General features: G+C 39.6%; 1 protein-coding gene across 1 annotated transcript in view; it reads left to right on the top strand.

Moving 5' to 3' along the window:
* The window catches only part of MED1 (Mediator complex subunit 1), a 42,627-nt gene extending 22,666 nt beyond the window's left edge, over nucleotides 1-19,961 (top strand). Inside the window, exons 6-11 of the mRNA XM_068387449.1 lie at nucleotides 4,751-4,862; nucleotides 6,913-7,111; nucleotides 8,866-9,097; nucleotides 10,069-10,249; nucleotides 10,844-11,045; nucleotides 16,092-19,961. Coding sequence (XP_068243550.1) covers nucleotides 4,751-4,862; nucleotides 6,913-7,111; nucleotides 8,866-9,097; nucleotides 10,069-10,249; nucleotides 10,844-11,045; nucleotides 16,092-19,389 — 4,224 coding nt within the window. The 3' untranslated portion in view covers nucleotides 19,390-19,961. The remainder of the gene's footprint in view (nucleotides 1-4,750; nucleotides 4,863-6,912; nucleotides 7,112-8,865; nucleotides 9,098-10,068; nucleotides 10,250-10,843; nucleotides 11,046-16,091) is intronic.
* The last annotated feature ends 525 nt before the right edge of the window (nucleotides 19,962-20,486 follow it).

The following is a 20,486-nucleotide window of genomic DNA, read 5'->3' as shown; positions in this document are numbered from 1 at the left end:
GCCGTCATCCTCGCCTGCCTTTACTAGACTCGTCCTCGCACGCTCGTCCAAGAGAGCTTTACGAGTGATAGGAGAATGGATGCAGTCCAAAGAGAGTCTAGGGAAGACAGCCTTTATGTTTCCCCCTGCTAAACTCTCTTCTAAATCGAGCGTCTGGTATGCCACGGGAGAAGTTCTCGGCTTGGGAGTTCCTGCCTCTGCCCAGGGCGACTTCCCAAGTCTTGTAGACTCTCCCCGCAGGCTAGCCATGAGACGCTCGAAAATATGTTGGTCATCTTCGGACCTAGACCACCTTTTGAAAGGGTTATTTAGAGCCTTTGAGGTCTTCAACTTTTTAGACTGGTGTCTGGGAGCTTTAAGCAAGAAGATCTCTCCGACAGAGAAGGAAACTTCCTTGCTCATCATGTCCTGCATGGACAAGGCCATACGTGACGGGTCTAATGAGCTTGCTGCATCGTTCGTATCCGGAGTCCTCAAGAAGCGTGAGAACCTTTGCTCTTTCCTGTCAGCTGGAGTAACACCTTGTCAAAGATCCGAACTTCTGTTTGCTCCTCTTTCTAAGTGCCTCTTTCCAGAGGACTTGATTAAGGAGATTGCTGCTTCTTTGATACAGAAGGACACTCATGACCTGGTTGCGTCCTCTGCTCGCAAAGCCACCCCTTTGCCTACCTTGTCAGCTAGACCAAGGATGGACACTCCAGCGTCCCGATTTATTCCGCCCTTTCGTGGCAGAGCCTCCAGCAGAGGAGGTGCTCGTGCCGAAGGGAGACGTGGAAAGAAGAAAGGAACCAAGTCCTTTAAAGGCAGAGTCTGACTGCCAGCTTCTTCAGACAGCAGTGGGAGCCAGACTCAAGAACTTCTGGCAGACCTGGGAGAAGAGAGGCGCAGATGCACAATCTGTGAAGTTGCTCAGAGAGGGGTACAAGATCCCGTTTGTACGAAAACCCCCTCTAGCAACGTCTCCCATCGATCTCTCTCCCAGGTACAGAGAGGAAGACAAGAGACGAGCATTGAAACAGGAGGTGTCTCTCTTACTAGAAAAGGGAGCGGTAGTCAAAGTCCGGGACCATCAAACCCCGGGCTTCTACAACCGTCTCTTCTTAGTGGCAAAGAAGACAGGAGGGTGGAGACCGGTGCTAGACGTCAGTGCGCTGAATGTCTTTGTCACAAAGCAGACGTTCTCCATGGAGACCACAAAGTCCGTTCTAGCAGCGGTCAGAAGGGAAGACTGGATGGTCTCTTTAGACCTAAGGGACGCATACTTCCACGTCCCCATCCACCCAGACTCCCAACCTTTTCTGAGATTTGTTTACGAAAAGGTTGTCTACCAGTTTCAAGCCCTGTGCTTTGGCCTAAGCACAGCTCCTCTTGTGTTTACGAGGCTGATGAGGAATGTAGCCAAATTCCTTCATTTAGCGGACATCCGAGCCTCCCTCTATTTGGACGACTGGCTTCTAAGAGCTTCTTCCAGTCGTCGCTGTCTGAAGGATCTAAAGTGGACTCTAGATCTGACCAAGGAATTGGGTCTCCTTGTCAATATGGAAAAGTCTCAAGTGGTCCCATCCCAAACTATTGTGTATTTAGGGATGGAGATTCACAGTCTAGCTTTTCGGGCTTTTCCGTCGGCCCCCAGAACGAGCCAAGCCCAGTTATGCATCCAGAACATGCTGAAGAAGGAACGGTGTTCAGTCAGGCAGTAGATGAGTCTGATAGGGACACTATCATCCCTGGAACAGTTCGTATCGTTAGGAAGACTACACCTCCGTCCTCTTCAATATCACCTAGCTGTTTACTGGAAAAAGGACAAGACGCTAGAAGCGGTCTCGATCCCCATTTCCGAGAAGATGAAGTCTTGCCTGACTTGGTGGAAGGACAGTATCAGCCTCAGAGAGGGTCTGCCCCTGGCTGTTCAGACTCCCAACCACGTTCTATTCTCGGACGCATCGGACACAGGCTGGGGCGCGACATTAGACGGTTGGGAATGCTCGGGAACTTGGAACTCGAGTCAAAGGACAATGCATATCAACTGCAAGGAGCTACTGGCAGTTCATCTGGCCTTGAAAAGCTTCAAGTCTCTCCTTCAAGGCAAAGTGGTGGAGGTGAACTCGGACAACACCACGGCTTTGGCGTACATCTCCAAGCAAGGAGGGACCCACTCGATGACGTTGTACGAGATCGCAAGGGACCTCCTGACCTGGTCAAAAGGTCTAAACATTTCGCTAGTAACGAGGTTCATCCAAGGCAGCTTGAATGTCATGGCAGATTGCCTCAGTCGAAAGGGACAAATCATTCCAACAGAATGGACCCTACACAAGGATGTATGCAAGAGACTTTGGGCCACATGGAGCCAGCCAACCATAGATCTCTTCGCAACCTCGATGACCAAGAGGCTCCCAATATATTGCTCACCAATCCCGGACCCAGCAGCAGTTCATATAGATGCCTTTCTCCTAGATTGGTCACATCTAGACCTATATGCATTTCCCCCGTTGAAGATTGTCAACAAGGTACTGCAGAAGTTCGCCTCTCACGAAGGGACAAGGTTGACGTTAGTTGCTCCCCTCTGGCCCGCGAGAGAATGGTTCACCGAGGTACTTCGATGGCTAGTGGACGTTCCCAGAACGCTTCCTCTAAGGGTGGACCTTCTACGTCAGCCACACGTAAAGAAGGTACACCAAGGCCTCCACGCTCTTCGTCTGACTGCCTTCAGACTATCGAAAGACTCTCGAGAGCTAGAGGCTTTTCGAAGGAGGCAGCCAGGGCGATTGCTAGAGCAAGGAGGACATCCACCCTTAGAGTCTACCAATCGAAGTGGGAAGTCTTCCGAAACTGGTGCAAGTCAGTATCGGTATCCTCGACCAGTACCTCTGTAACTCAAATAGCTGACTTCCATTTATACCTGAGGAAAGAACGATCTCTTTCAGCTCCCACTATCAAGGGTTACAGAAGCATGTTGGCATCAGTCTTCCGTCACAGAGGCTTAGATCTTTCCAACAACAAAGATCTACAGGACCTCCTTAAGTCTTTTGAGACCACGAAGGAGCGTCGTTTGGCTACACCTGGTTGGAATTTAGACGTGGTACTAAGATTCCTCATGTCAGAAAGGTTCGAGCCGCTACAATCAGCCTCCTTTAAAGATCTCACTTTAAAGACACTTTTCCTGGTTTGCTTAGCCACAGCTAAAAGAGTCAGTGAGATTCACGCCTTCAGCAGGAACATCGGATTTTCATCTGAAACGGCTACATGTTCTCTACAACTTGGTTTTCTAGCCAAAAACGAGCTACCTTCTCGTCCTTGGCCGAAATCGTTCGATATTCCAAGCCTATCAAATATGGTTGGAAATGAACTAGAAAGAGTCTTATGCCCTGTGAGAGCTCTTAAGTTCTATTTAAGACGAACTAAACCTTTACGAGGACAGTCAGAAGCTTTATGGTGTTCAGTTAAGAAACCATCTTTGCCTATGTCAAAGAATGCTTTATCCTATTTTATCAGACTGTTAATACGAGAAGCTCATTCACATCTGAGTGAAGAAGACCAAGCTTTGCTGAAGGTAAGGACACATGAAGTTAGAGCTGTCGCAACTTCAGTGGCCTTTAAACAAAATAGATCTCTGCGAAGTATAATGGACGCAACCTATTGGAGAAGCAAGTTAGTGTTCGCGTCTTTTTATCTTAAGGATGTCCAGTCTCTTTACGAGAACTGCTACACTCTGGGACCATTCGTAGCAGCGAGTGCAGTAGTGGGTGAAGGCTCAACCACTACAATCCCCTAATTCCATAACCTTTTTAATCTTTCTCTTGAAATGTTTTTTATTGTTGTTTTTGGGTTGTCCGGAAGGCTAAGAAGCCTTTCGCATCCTGGTTGATTTGGCGGGTGGTCAAATTCTTTTCTTGAGAAGCGCCTAGATTAGAGGTTTTGATGAGGTCCTGTGGTATGGGTTGCAACCCTTCATACTTCAGATCCTAGGGGTCGCTCAGCATCCTAAGAGGATCGCGAGGCTCCGTAAGGAAGACGTACTTAAAAAGGCAGAGTAATTGTTCAAGTCGACTTCCTTACCAGGTACCTATTTATTTTATTTTTGTTATTTTGATAACTTCTAAAATGAAATAAAAAATCCTTAGCTCATAATAATGTAAACATTTATTGCTGGTCTCTACCCACCCCCCTGGGTGTGAATCAGCTATTATAATCACCGGCTAAGTTAAATATTGAAAAATGTTATTTTGATAATAAAATAAATTTTTGAATATACTTACCCGGTGATTATAAATTAAAGGACCCTCCCTTCCTCCCCAATAGAGACGCAGTGGACCGAGGAGAAAATTGAGTTCTTTGTTTACAATGAGTACTGGGTACTTGGACGACAGATGGCGCTGTTGAAGTACACCCCCTACCTGCATAGCGATCGCTGGCGGATTTTTTCCGTAGAGTTTTCTGTCGAGCAGCAGAGCTGCAGCTATTATAATCACCGGGTAAGTATATTCAAAAATTTATTTTATTATCAAAATAACATATTTTTTACATTATTCAAAGTTATATAAAATCCTTAAAATGTTACAGCACTTTTTTATACATTGTGATTAATGAATTTATAACTTGTTTTTAAATTAAACAAAGTTATATAGGAGCCACCTTTATATTCTGTTAATTTTTCTCAATATGTTATAGTCAACGAGTAGTGAATACAGAATGTGTAAGATATATTAATCTGAATTCCTTTGACACCCTAATTTTTCAATCTTTCTCTCAGGCTCTCGAAACCGATCTCACCAAGCTGTTCGAGTTGGCGCAGGAAACTCTCACAGATCCTTATAATCTTGTCCTCAAGTCTCCAGTGGGGCTCCTTCAGTGTAGACGAGGCGGTTAGTAATGTTGAAGAATAAGGTGTAGTTTAGTGTAGATGTAGACAGGATCGGTTATAAAAATGGCTAAAAGATGAGCAAGGGTTAATAAAGATTCTAAAAGTTTATAATTGATTCTGAGCGGGTGGGGCTCCTTCAGTGTAGACGAGGCGGTTAGTAATGTAATAAAGTATAGTTTAGTGTAGATGTAGACAGGATCGGTTAGAAAAATTGCTAAAAGATGAGCATGGGTTACTATAGATTCCGAAAGTCTATAACTGATACTGAGCGGGTGGAAGGGAACCTCAGTTTAGTAAGGAACTGGAGAATTACGACGACGCCAAACATTCTTAAATTTATTTCCATCACCAACAAATAACGACGTTTCAAACATCTCTTGTGTTCATAATCATGAAAAGTTGTCCAAAGAGAACGAAGACTTACAATCCATGTCCGTTCTCTTTGGACAACTTTTCAATAATATACAGAGGTTCATATGAAAATGAAATAAGAATAGCAGAGTCACTTTTTATAAAATCTAAAAAGCCACAACTTCATCAAGAAATTTTTAGTTTTCCTTTGAAGATTGCCTAATTATGCCTTTTCCCATTCTACATACATACATATACCAAGGCACTTCCCCCAATTTTGTGGGGTAGCCGACATCAACAAATGAAACAAAACAAAAAAGGGGACCTCTACTCTCTACGTTCCTCCAGCCTAAACAGGGGACTCAACCGAGTTCAGCTGGTACTGCTAGGGTGCCACAGCCCACCCTCCCCCATTATCCACCACAGATGAAGCTTCATAATGCTGAGTCCCCTACTGCTGCCACCTCCGCGGTCATCTAAGGCATCGGAGGCTGCAGCAGGGCCTACCGGAACTGCATCACAATCGCTCGCCATTCATTCCTATTTCTAGCACGCTCTCTTGCCTCTCTCACATCTATCCTTCTATCACCCAGAGCTTCCTTCACTCCATCCATCCACCCAAACCTTGGCCTTCCTCTTGTTTGTTTGCAATATTTATGTATAGCTTACTCTTTATCGTTTTACTTTCTTTTACCCAGGAACATGATTATGAACACAGATGTTTGAAACGTCGTTATTTGTTGGTGATGGAAATAAATTTAAGCCTATAACTTTGTTGGTTTATCTACTTTACTTTTAGTGTTTTCTTTGACTACTTAAAGGGTCTGTTGTTATCTGGAAGCTTTGTTTTGGTCATTTTAAATCGTGTAGAAAGGTTAACTACTGACAATCAAGCTATATCCATAGAGTTTTGTTAACATTTCAAAACCCTATAATTAAAAGAAACACTGAGGTACAAAAGAGAAAATTTTGAATTTAGGAATAATGAAGATAATGTACATTATTATGATCAAATGCTCCAACAATTGAAATTACTGCATGTAGTATGCAATATTTTTGTAGGTTAAATCATGTTAGTTAAAATGATGGTAGTACAGGTAATTCTATTGGTCTTCTAATTAGAAAAATTAATATTGTAGATTTTTTGTTAATAGATTTCCATCATTTTATACTGAAACATATAAGCCGAATGAAATCGTATTTACAAAAATTTATCTTCATGTTGATTCTATAGAGGAAATTAGAAATGAGTTATGTTATAGCATACAGTTGTGGGATTGTTCTATAAAGGTTTACTAAATCGTATTAAGATAACATGAAATATCCTTTGCTATTTAGTGCAGCAAATGTTTTTATGTTGAAGATCTATTTTAATGTTTTTATTATTCAAATATGTTATTTAAATCCTTCATTACTTCTCTTGTAGTTTATTTATTTCCTTATTTCCTTTCCTCACTGGGCTACATTTCTCTGTTGGAGTCCTTGGGCTTATAGCCTCCTGCTTTTCAAATATTCTATTTTATTTGTTCATTACTTCTCTTTTAGTTTGTTTATTTCCTTATTTTCTTTCCTCACTGGGCTACATTTCCCTGTTGGAGTCCTTGGGCTTATAACCTCCTGCTTTTCCTACTAGGGTTGTAGCTTAGCTAGTAATAATAATAATAATCATAATAACAACAACATATTTCCCTTCCCACTAGGTCACGCCATGCGACTAGTTTATTTTGTGTCCCCGTACGAACTCCTGGATGTCGCTGCGGGCCGCTCGGTGACTCTGACAACCGACACTCTGTCTTCCTGCAACTTGTCTCACTACGTGACCGTGAATATCGATGCCTCCACGTCTCACAAACTGCAGACGACAACGTTAATGAACATACAGCAGGCTAATGGACAGAGGTTAGCTCTTTCTAACAAGGCTATGATACGGTATTCAGATCATTCGTAGATACAGTTGTAAATGTTTATAGGGTAAATTGCAAAGGTTACTTTAAAGGCTTCTTTGTTCTTTTGAATTATTTAAAGGTTTAAGTGAATTATTTTAAGCTCGGAAGAATATCGACGGAGCAGTCTTTAGCTTTGGTCAAGCAAACAAAAGTTGAATAACAAATGTTTCCTGTATTTTAAGAAGCCTTTCAATCTCTTTTTTCATATCTTATTACATTATACTTTTGTATTATTATTCCGATTGAAAACATACATCAATTGAATTAAAATTTCTTTGTTCAGCTTCATTTTACGCTGTAATATTTAGGTTGATATAGGTACAGAATGTTTGACTTACAAATATTCGACTTACAAATATTCGACTCACAAATATTCGACTCACAAATATTCGACTTACAAATATTCGACTTACAAATATTCGACTCACAAATATTCGACTCACAAATATTCGACTTGCAAGTATTCGACTTGCAAGTATTCGACTTGCAAGTATTCGACTTGCAAGTATTCGACTTGCAAGTATTCGACTTGCAAGTATTCGACTTGCAAGTATTCGACTTGCAAACATTCGACTTGCAAACATCCGACTCACAAACATCCGACTCACAAATATCCGACTCACAAATATCCGACTCACAAATATCCGACTCACAAATATCCGACTGACAAATATCCGACTCACAAATATCCGACTCACAAATATCCGACTCACAAATATCCGACTCACAAATATCCGACTCACAAATACCCGACTGACAAATATCCGACTCACAAATATCCGACTCACAAATATCCGACTCACAAATATCCGACTCACAAATATCCGACTCACAAATATCCGACTGACAAATATCCGACTCACAAATATCCGACTCACAAATATCCGACTCACAAATATCCGACTCACAAATATCCGACTGACAAATATCCGACTGACAAATATCCGACTCACAAATATCCGACTCACAAATATCCGACTCACAAATATCCGACTCACAAATATCCGACTCACAAATATCCGACTCACAAATACCCGACTCACAAATACCCGACTCACAAATATCCGACTGACAAATATCCGACTCACAAATATCCGACTGACAAATATCCGACTCACAAATATCCGACTCACAAATATCCGACTCACAAATATCCGACTCACAAATATCCGACTCACAAATATTCGACTCACAAATATTCGATTCACAAATATTCGACTTAACAAATATTCGACTTACAAATATCCGACTTACAAATATTCGACTCACAAATATTCGACTCACAAATATTCGACTCACAAACATTCGACTCACAAATATACGGAGATACAAACAGAAATCCAACAGAAAATAACATAAGATAAAGAAATACTAAAAACAAAAAAAAAAACACTATTGTATCATTTAATGCAGCAAGAAAAACATTTGTAATAACCTGATATCTATTTCCTATGAAACCTGACTAAGTATTGACTTTTATAGCTGGAAATTATAGGCATGGAAGTCAGGTTAGGCCTACAGGTAAGGCCTACCCTAAGCGGAAATTTAACAAAATTAGGCTTAGAATCAATTCGACTTAGAAACAGTTCTTGGAACCAATCAAGTTTGTAAGTTGAGGAACTTCTGTATGCCTGGTCATTGAGAATAGGTGCTAGTGATCTTAACAATAGAAATTGCTTTAAAAACTCACTCCCTCACGCCCTGCAGGTTGCCGTCGTTTTCCGGCCTCTCGGCCGACAACAGCATGACATTACCCGGATGTTTCTCCTTGAAGTTGAGAAGTCCGCTACCTCTCTCCCTGCCTCTGATCAAGCGCATCACGGAGGTCACGGGCCTGGAGTGCGCCGACCTTTCCAACCAACAGCCGCTGATCTCCCTCATCGTGGAGCAAGCTTCGGATGGCCGGTCCGAGTGTAATAGCAATCGGGGACTCTTCGTGGTGAGGTTTTCTCTTATATAAAGAGAGAGAGAGAGAGTCTCTCTCTCTCTCTCTCTCTCTCTCTCTCTCTCTCTCTCTCTCTCTCTCTCTCTCTTTGTGTGCTCTACTCCTGTAAAAATGAGTTAAAATTAATATCTTCAGTTTGTGAATTTTGGAAATTATTAGGATATTGACTGATCAGTGTTTTTGGAAAATTAATTTGCATTTACAGCTTTTGCTAATTGGAAAATTTGAAATAATTATCCTCTTAGTTTGGTATAAGATTTAGTGGGGCAGATATCTGTTTACTTTCTAATTCTTGTATACTGTAATTTTTCTTTATTCAATTGTCATTTGACTTGGTAACACTTGCTGTAATTTATTCTAGATTTTTTCTACCGTACAATATACAGTATCTAGACCACAGCACAGTATGTAAAGTAAAGTGCATATTGTTTACATATGCATTATGAATATTACGAAATGCATAAATGAGGGAGGCAAACGACCCAATAGCTTGACCATTATCTATATCAAGAAGAAGGAATCAGTTTCGGACGTAAGCACCAAATGTCAACAGATCTCTAAGAGCTTGAGAATGTTAATATGGGAAACTATTCTAAAATCATCTTAACCCTTTTACCCCCAGGCTCTTTGGAAATTTCCAACCCTTAACCCCCAAGGGGTTATTTTTTTCCCATCACATTTTGCAGTATACTTTTTTTAAATTGCTCTAACAGTTAATTTTTGTCATAGAGAGGTCAGGTTGGTCTCACTCTCTTGGAAAATGCCTGAATTTTCTCAAAAAATTATCAAAAATATGAAAAAAAAAATTTTTATAGCATTTATTTGCAAGGACGTACCGGTACGTCCATGGGGTTAAAGGGATGGCTTTTGTGAAACGTACCAGTACGTCCTTTGGGGGTAAAAGGGTTAATATAGAAAACTATTCTAAAATCATCTAGATATCATATTTTTTTTTTTTTTTCCAGACTTTGCCAGATCAACAGCACTGTTATTTCATGACGAGTGCCGGCGAACTCCCGGGCGTCATGGTCAGCTCCGTTCCGTTCACTCACCCGACGCACATAACCAGCATTCTGATGTGTCTTCGAGCTCAGACGGCCTTCAATACTCTCATTGCCTCTTGCGTTCGACCTGCCAGCAAGCAAGGTAGGTTTAAATGTTGAATTTTGGAGATATTGGTTTTTTTAAGGAGGTTTCTTGCATTTTGTGGTATTTAATTTTATATGGATTGTAGTACGGTATAGATTGATCATTCGTTTTGTTTTTCCAACTAGGGTTGTAGCTTAGCTAGTAATGATAATATAATAATAATATATGAAATATTTATTTTAATTTTGTTACTGTTCTTAAATATTTAATTTTAATTGTTAATTAATTCTCTTATTTCTTCCTTTCCTCACTTGGCTATTTTCCCTGTTGGAGCCCCTGGGCTTATTGCCTCTTGCTTTTCCAATTAGGGTTGTAGCTTAGCAAGTAATAATAATAATGATAATAATACATATATACATACATATACCATGGCACTTGCCCCAATTTTTGGGGGGGTAGCCGACATCAAACAAATGAAACAAAAAAGGGGACCTCTCCTCTCTAATAATAATAATAATAGTTCTTAACTAAACTGTTTAGTTTCTCTATTTTGTATTCTAATAAATGTCAATCATTTTTATTAAAGGTTCTCCTTTATAATCTTTGTTTTAGTCTGGTGATCGTAATTCATTCGATATCTTTATCAAACAGATCTCGACTCAGCGTACATGTTCGAAGTTACGGCCGCCAGCCACGAATACATCTCCGTAACTTTCGAACACCCCCAGGAAGAGAGCACCGCCACTGCCGAAATCGACTTGACCGACATTAGCAATGCTCGCTGTCGCTTGCACACGTTGACTCCGGATCTCGGCTTCTGCTCGGAAGAATATGTCACGAAAGTCTTGCAGAGGTTTGTGGGTTGGTTTTGGAGGGAAGAGTGTCCCCAGTAACTTAGGAATGATAAGATTTGGGTCTTTTCAAGATTTTAAAGTTAAAATATAACGAGTTATCGTAGATTTAGACTGAAATTTAAAGAAAATATTGTAGATTTTGTCTTAAATTCAACAAATTATCCTAGCTTTGGTCTGAAATTCAATAAATTAGCCAAGATTTGGTCTGAAATTCAATAAATTAGTCAGGATTTGGTCTGAAATTCAATAAATAGCCAAGATTTGGTCTGAAATTTAATAAATTAGCCAAGATTTGGTCTGAAATACAATAAATTAGCCAAGATTTGGTCTTAAATTCAATAGATTAGCCAAGATTTGGTCTGAAATTCAATAAATTAGCCAAGATTTGGTCTGAAATTCAATAAATTAGCCAAGATTTGGTCTGAAATTCAATAAATTAGCCAAGATTTGGTCTGAAATTCAATAAATTAGCCAAGATTTGGTCTGAAATTCAATAAATTAGCCAAGATTTGGTCTGAAATTCAATAAATTAGCCAAGATTTGGTCTGAAATTCAATAAATTAGCCAAGATTTGGTCTGAAATTCAATAAATTAGCCAAGATTTGGTCTGAAATTCAATAAATTAGCCAAGATTTGGTCTGAAATTCAATAAATTAGCCAAGATTTGGTCTGAAATTCAATAAATTAGCCAAGATTTGGTCTGAAATTCAATAAATTAGCCAAGATTTGGTCTGAAATTCAATAAATTAACTTAGATTTGGTCTAAAATTTTTACAAAATTGCCTAGATTTGATTTTAAATTCAACAAATTAGCCTAGATTTTGACTGAAATTCAATAATTAATCCAAGATTTGGGTTAAAATTTTAAATAAATAGCCTAGATTTGACCTTAAATTCAGCAAAGCCTAGATTTTAACTGAAATTTAACAAATAAATCTAGGTTTGGTCTCAAATTAAACAAATTAGCTTAGATTTAGTCTAAAATTTTAACAAAATAGCCCAGGTTTGGTCGGAAATTTTAATTAACTTAGATTTGGTCTGAAATTCAACAAATTAACCTAGGTTTGGTCTGAAATTAAATAAATTAACATAGAATTGGTCTAAATTTTAATGAAATAGCCCAAGTGGTAAAAAACTTTAATTAACGTAGATTTGGTCTGAAATTCAACAGATTAACTAACATTGGATCTAAAATGTTAACAAAATAGCCCAGGTTTGGTCTAAAAATTTAACATAGATTTTGTCTAAAATTCAACAAATTAACTATTGGGTCTAAAATGTTAACAAAATAGCCTACGTTAGGTCTAAGATTTAACCCATTAACCTAGACCTGGTTTAAGATACTGTACGGAAATTCTTGAACCATATTTGCTCAAGTACTGTCGGCATTACACGAGAGTCTAATTAACGATCCTTCGGCCTCCGGCTGTACTTACTTTATATCCTTTTACATCACGTCATTTCATTTTGCTCTCCAAACTCTTCTAGCTTTTACTTTGTAGCGTAACGTTGGAGCAAATGCTTTTTTGTTGACCAGGCGGACATGAGTCTTTTTATAGTTTATTTAGGACATATTTGTTTTTGATGTTGTTAATAGTTTATATATGACACATCTGTTTTGACGTTGTTGCCTTTTTTAGAATGATTTATTGTTAATTTGTTCTCTTCATTTATTTATTTCCTTATTTCCTTTCCTCACTGGGCTATTTTTCCCTGTTGGAGCCCCTGGGCTTATAGCATCTTGCTTTTCCAACTAGGGTTGTAGCTTGGATAGTAATAATAATAATAATAATAATATTAGGTGCTGAATGGCCTTACGAGCCCCAGCACTTGTCTGTATGCCAACACATACACCGAATAGTCAGTCCTATTCCGTACGCATTCTTCATCAATCCATTGTCTTCTCTTCCTACCTCTGCTTCTTTTGCAATCACTGGAGACTCATTCTGTTACAGTATTCTTAATGTCCATTTATTATCTGTCATTCTCATTATATGTCCTGTTCATGTCCATTTCTTTTTCTTACATGTGGTTATATAGAAATTAAAATGAAAGGTTCGAGTTTAATTGTTGCCCTAAACTAGAGGCAAAATACTGAAAAAGGTGTCCTTGGCAAGAGTATACTGTATAAGTTATTGAAATTTAGCCACTGTAATATCAAATATCTTTAGTAACTTTAGATTTCAGCCTCATGCAGTATTTTTTTTTTCTATTACAGTATACTGTATTCAATGCTTCTTAGAGATCTTACAAAATAACTGTTAATATTTTACAGTATATGCAATGCTTATTTCTTTTTATGTAAATGTTATTAAATAACTTTTAACATAAGACATATCAGTACTGTATATTAATAGCATCTTTCCAACATAGAATTTTCCGTATAAGCATAGCTTTCTATCATAGAAAATAATTGAAAAAAGTTCAGTGATTACAGTAACTCGTATGCTTATATATATTCTCTGTTGATGAGTTTAAAACACTGTACAGTGGATCCTCTAATACCCAGGGCACCAGCTGCCCGTTGAGATACTACCGCTTGAGAGTTAGGGGTCCTTTGACTGGCCAGACAGTACTACGTTGAATCCTTCTCTCAGGTTACGGTTCTTTCCCTTTGCCTACACAGACACCGAATAGTCTGGATTATTCTTTACAGATTCTCCTTTGTCCTCATACACCTGACAACACTGAGATTACCAAATAATTCTTCTTCACCCAAGTGGTTAACTATGGCAATGTAATTGTTCACTGGCTACTTTCCTCTTGGTAAGGGTAGAAGAGACTAGCTATGGTAAGCAGCTCTTCTAGGAGAAGGACACTCCAAAATCAAACCATTGTTTTCTAGTCTTGGGTAGGGCTATAGCCTCTGTACCATAGTCTTCCACTGTCTTTGGTTAGAGTTCTCTTTCTTGAGGGTACACTCGGGCACACTGTTCTATCTGGTTTCTCTTCCTCTTGTTTTGTTAAAGTTTTTATTGTTTATATAGGAAATATTTATTTTAATGTTGTTACTATTCTTAAAATATTTTATTTTTCCTCGTTTCCTTTCCTCACTGGGCTATTTTCCCTGTTGGGGCCCCTTGGCTTATAGCATCCTCATTTTCCAACTAGGGTTGTAGCTTAGCATTTAATAATATTAATAATAATAATAATAAAAGGATATACTTGTTGAGCTCATGATATTGTGTTTGTTTCTGTTATTTATAAATCTAGGATAAGTAGTAGAATAGATATTTTGGCATTTTAATTTTTTTTCAGTTTAGTAAAATGGTAAATAGATTTGAAATTTAAAAGGCGAAATTGAAGTAATTTATTTTAGTATCATGGATTTTGTCTGTTTATTATTGTTATACGTAAGGGATAAGCAGTAGAATAGATATTTTTGTTCAGTTGTTTAGTAAAATGGTAAATAGATTTGAAATTTAAAAGGCAAAATTAAAGTAATTTATTTTAGTATCATTGATTTTGTGTTTATTGTTTTTATATTTGAATTACATTTAGAGTTGATCAAACTATTTGCATGTCATGATTCACAGTACTTGGGTTTGTCAGATAGTGGATGTTTGGAGCTTAACCCTTTTACCCCCAGGCTAATTGGAACTTTCCAACCCTTAACCCTCAGGGGTTATTTTTTTTTCAAGCACATTTTGCAGTATATTTTTTTTGAATTGCTCTAACAGCCTCAATTTTTGTCATAGAGGTCAGGTTGGTCTCATTCTTTTGGAAAATGCCTGAAGTTTCTCAAAAAATGATCAAAATTATGCAAAAAAAAAAATGTAAATAGCAGTTTTTTGCAAGGTTGTACCAGTACGTCCATGGGGGTAAAGGGATGAGTTTTGTGAAACGTATCAGTACGTCCTTTGGGGTAAAAGGATTAAATATTGATTATTACACTAAATAAAAAAAAAATGTTTGGAGGTGAAATTTTAGAAACTGTGTTCTTGATTATTTCGAGTCCTGTCAATGACGTAGTGAAAATGGCAACAAATTGACTATGCTGTCATGATTCACAGTACTTGGCTTTGTCAGATAGAATATATTTGGAGCTTAAATATTGATTATTACACTAAATAAAAAAAAAATGTTTGGAGGTGAAATTTTAGAAACTGTGTTCTTGATTATTTCGAGTCCTGTCAATGACGTAGTGAAAATGGCAACAAATTGACTATGCTGTCATGATTCACAGTACTTGGCTTTGTCAGATAGAATATATTTGGAGCTTAAATATTGATTATTACACTAAATAAAAAAAAAAATGTTTGAAGGAGAAATTTTAGAAACTGTGTTCTTGATTATTTCGAGTCCTGTCATGACGTAGTGAAAATGACAACAAATTGACTATGCTGTCATGATTCACAGTACTTGGCTTTGTCAGGTAGAATATATTTGGAGCTTAAATATTGATTATTACACTAAATAAAAAAAAAATGTTTGGAGGTGAAATTTTAGAAACTGTGTTCTTGATTATTTCGAGTCCTGTCAATGACGTAGTGAAAATGGCAACAAATTGACTATGCTGTCATGATTCACAGTACTTGGCTTTGTCAGATAGAATATATTTGGAGCTTAAATATTGATTATTACACTAAATAAAAAAAAAATGTTTGGAGGTGAAATTTTAGAAACTGTGTTCTTGATTATTTCGAGTCCTGTCAATGACGTAGTGAAAATGGCAACAAATTGACTATGCTGTCATGATTCACAGTACTTGGCTTTGTCAGATAGAATATATTTGGAGCTTAAATATTGATTATTACACTAAATAAAAAAAAAAATGTTTGAAGGAGAAATTTTAGAAACTGTGTTCTTGATTATTTCGAGTCCTGTCATGACGTAGTGAAAATGACAACAAATTGACTATGCTGTCATGATTCACAGTACTTGGCTTTGTCAGGTAGAATATATTTGGAGCTTAAATATTGATTATTACACTAAATAAAAAAAAAATGTTTGAAGGAGAAATTTTAGAAACTGTGTTCTTGAAATAGAGTCCTGTCAATGACGTAGTGAAAATGACAACGAATTGATTCTGCCTCTTTTTCCAGGTGCATGTCAATCCCCGTCACGATGCGGGCAGTGATGCGGAAGGTGGCCAAAGAGGAGAGAAGGGACACCATCGCCAGCGGAGACACGGCCGTCATGATGGGGGGCGGCAAGCTGAACTCTGACCTGAACCAGAACACGAAGTTTATGCTGAACGACTACGACAAGATAAGCGTTCGGCGCGATCAGCTGATGGCCCCCCACATGACCAACCTGAATAACGTGGTGGCCAACACGGCCTCCGGTGGTGGCCAGAACTATTACAACGGGCCGTATTCGGGCAGCAACCACCACACTGGCAATTCGGAGACCAACACTAATCCCTTAGCGGCCCTGGGAAACGCGGTGCAGGAGGCCGGAACGCCCCTCGGCTACGGTGCGCTGCTGGGGGCGGTGAATCACAAATCCGGTCTTAATCAGTCTTTTTTAGGTGATGCTAAAACTGCAAAAGTTAGAAAGAAAAAACAGGGTGTGGATATTGATAAGAAAAGTCCAAAATTTGGTGACGATGTCATTGACATCGATGATGGAAGCTCGGATGCATTTCTAGCCGACGGTGTCGCTAGTATGATGGAAAAAAGACCTGATGTGAAATATGAAAAGATTCCAAATTTTATCAATAAGCGAAGGTCGTCTAGTGATAGTGGTGCTACTGATTTTGCAACGAGTGATTTAGCAGCTTTAAGGGAACAAGTGTACGGTCCGGCCAGTGTCGCAAACTATGCAAAAATCAACTCCTACACACACAAGGAAAACAAGGAAGTCGTCAAGAAAGTGAAGAAGCCTAGGATCGACGGGAGCGATTCCCGCAAGTCGCCCATAGTCTTGGACCTGACGGAAACGGAGGGATCCGGAAAGAAGGTTGGCGGGAGTAGCAGCAGCCACGCCTCGTCCCTGAGTGCAGCTCTCCTGAAGAGGCCAGGCATCGAGATCATCCCGATTCCGATATCGATCCCTTCCTCCATCACCGTGACTCCCGTGGTGAAGTCCGAGGACAAAAACAAGGACAAGAAGGATCGGCGGGACAAGAAGGACCTCGACAGGAGAGACAAGAAGAGAAAGCGTGAGGATTCTCCAAGCAGTAATAGCTCCAGCAGTACGTCTAAAGCATCCAAAGTACAAATAATTAGTAGTAGCTTAAAACACTCATCAATATCATCTTTAGAGAAATTTAAGAGTGAAAGTGGTAGTAAGTCTGGATTGTCTGGGATCACAGTCAAGCCCAGCACACCGCCGTATCAGTCGCCATCTAAGAAATCATCTCTCTCACCCAGCATTTCAAAGTCAGTACTTCACAATAAAGTATCTGTCAGTCCAACTCATAAGCCAAATAAAGTCATCTATAGCCCAAGTAATAGTGGTAGCGGTCAGTCGTCTTCATCCTCATCATCGCCCAAGGGAAGGAGCAGTCCTAAGCCTTCCACTGGAAGCCCAAAACATTCCAACATGTCTCCAAAACACACTAGTTTAGGTAAGCCAAGCATGACGCAACTGAAGTCAGCATCTCCAACTTTTTCTAAGCCATCCCTATCTCCTAAACTGACTAAAAGCAAAGATAAAGAAAGAAGTTCCAGCTCAAGTCCGTCACGTCCAGCAACTTCGAGTTCTTCGTCGTCGTCTTCAAGTTCCTCGCCAAGTACTGGGTCTAAAGCAAAGGTGTCGAGCTCGTCATCAGGGAGCGAGAAGATTAAGGCCAGCATCAGTGACGCTCTGACGATCACCAAAGTCTCCACCGGTGAATCGTCGTCGTCCTCGTCGCTTGCCACTTCGTTTCTCGCAAATGCTCAACCACAAGCTGCTCCAGCTTCTTTGGATGATAAAGCTCCTTCGTTTTCCCTTGACAAGGCAAAAGTATCTCCTCCCAAAAATAGAAAAGGATCAAGTCTCTCTGATATAGTAGATAAACTAAGAGCTGGTGTGGGTGGCAGTTCAGATTCTGTCACCATCATTGAAAAGAGTGACAAGGATCCAAAAGATTTAGTAAAGTCAGGCTCTGGAGAGAAGAAAGAGGGGGACAAGAAAACAGACTATACAAGCAAGACCTCGAATGTAGGCATCAAATTAACCATTAACAAAGCCAAAATGAAGGATGGCAACGGTTCCAAATCTTCATCCTCCTCCTCCTCTTCCTCGTCTTCATCAAGCTCAAAGTCAGCAATCTTAAAATCCTCGTCGGGATTAAAGCCAGGAGTAGCCAGCGGTCCGGCATCGAAGAAGACCCCATTGTTAAGCAGTTTACCCCCAATACCAAAATTACCTCGTTCGTCAGTGTCAAACGTAACTGCCACTGCAGTCTCCCCTCTTGGTGCTTCAAGCTTACCCGGGGTACATTCGAGTCCTCTGCAGTATCAGCGAGAAAGGACCAAAGACAAGGACAGAGATATCAAGGACAAAGAAAAAGACAAAGATCGATCGAGTTCGGGTGATCGGAATAAATCCAAGGAATCCTCGCCCGGAAAATACCTCTCGAACAGTAGCTCATTAGACATGAAGAAATTGGGGCAGAATAAATCCTCTCTTCCTAAACCTCCATCGAAAGAGGACCACGTCCAGAACCAAAGAAAACTGGATCCCGATAATCCGGAAAAGGTTGCCAAATCGATGTTTCAATCTGACCTGGACGCGGAGAAGAAGGAGAAGTTAGGGCCAACCAAGGCAGAAGCAGATTCGACTTTAAATTCCTTCCTAGACTCTTCAACACCCGGAAGGAATCTCGAAAACTCTTCAGATAAAGGAAGCTCAGGGATTCACAATTCATTATTAGGTATCAACAAACTGTCCTCAACAGGGACAGGTTCATCCATCTCGCCGTCGGTGAACTCCACGGGCTCTGGAGACGTGCGATCCAGGGATATCTATCAACAACCGCAATATAAACCTAACAAGGATGCCAAAGATGATGGGAAGGGGAAAACAGACATGGTACCTCCTCGCCCTCCAGTTAGTTCCGGCGTCAGTGGTCCAAACGTTTCCGTTTTTGACCACGCCGCCGACCTCAACACGACGCCGGTTGTCTCTTCCACAACGGCAAGCTCTAGTCCAAGCACAGCTATGTCAAATCGCCAGCCCTTGATGCACCCACCGCCCTCGAAGTCTTTGGACAGCAAAGATCAAAGCAACAACGCCGCCTTGGATCACGTAGAGAAATCGCCGTCGGTTTCCATCAAGATTGTGAAGTCTCCCGCTCCCGTAGCTTCTCCGCTTAGTATGATTTCTCCCCACTCGGTTGCTTCTCAGCCGTCTCCTTGTATAATCGACGACGATTTAATGGACGAAGCATTGATGGGGACTCGTAAGTAATGAACTGTCAGGATTTGTAAATTTTTTTTACTATTATACATCAATTTGTACAAAGCAATGGAGGTTTAGATATTGTTATGGATAAGCTATATTATATATATAAATGAATATATATAAGGTAATTTATTGGGTTAGATTTTTATTATGTGCAAGTTTTTCTTTTGTATAAGGAACATATTTGTATTTTTTTTAATTGCCGTTCTGAAAATATTGTTTATCGGTTTGAAGGGGATCAGTTTTTGCCGAGGCTAATAGAAATAGTTCATGACTGAGTGGGTTACCGTTACCTAAGTAAATATCCATCGTGATAGCCAAGTAATTTTCTTTAGCATCTGCAATATTTATACAGTGATACTATATATGTAAGCTAAGGTTATGACTGTATATGAAAGTTTGTACATTGTTTTTTTTTTTTTCAAACGGATCAACAAAAGGAAATTACAGGATAAGGATCTCACTTCTGACTGGCTTTGAGAGTGAGTGTCCCTCTGATTTCAGATGATTTTGATCATTTGCATAATGATCACCCCTCAGAAGGTATGCCCTTGTGTTATTAAATGTTTAATATCGAATTGGAAGTTTTACTACCTCTGGAAAATGCTGTGTGGTTAGCAGAAATTTATTTTCAGATGGTAGGAAACCCTGCCTACCTCCAGAAAATGCTGTGTGGTTAGCAGAAATTTATTTTCAGATGGTAGGAAACCCTGCCTACCTCCAGAAAATGCTGTGTGGTTAGCAGAAATTTTAAAGGTCTAGGACCTCCAATTTCAGATGGTAGGAATGCCTGCCTACCTCCAGAAAATGCTGTGTGGTTAGCTGTAATTTAGAAAGGTCTAAGAGCTCTATTTTCAGATGGTAGGAAACCCTGCCTACCTCCAGAAAATGCTGTGTGGTTAGCTGTAATTTAGAAAGGCCTAAGACCTCAATTTTTGATGGTAGGAAACCCTGCTTATCTCCAGAAAGTTGTGTGGTTAGCAGAAATTTGAAAGGTCTAGGACCTCCATTTTCAGACAGTAGGAAACCCTGCCTACCTCCAGAAAATGCTGTGTAGTTAGCAGAAATTTGAAAGGTCTAAGACCTCCATTTTCAGATGGTAG

Source organism: Palaemon carinicauda, chromosome 14 (genome assembly GCF_036898095.1).
Source record: "Palaemon carinicauda isolate YSFRI2023 chromosome 14, ASM3689809v2, whole genome shotgun sequence".
Taxonomy (NCBI): domain Eukaryota; kingdom Metazoa; phylum Arthropoda; class Malacostraca; order Decapoda; family Palaemonidae; genus Palaemon; species Palaemon carinicauda.
This window is presented reverse-complemented; position numbering and strand designations above follow the sequence as displayed.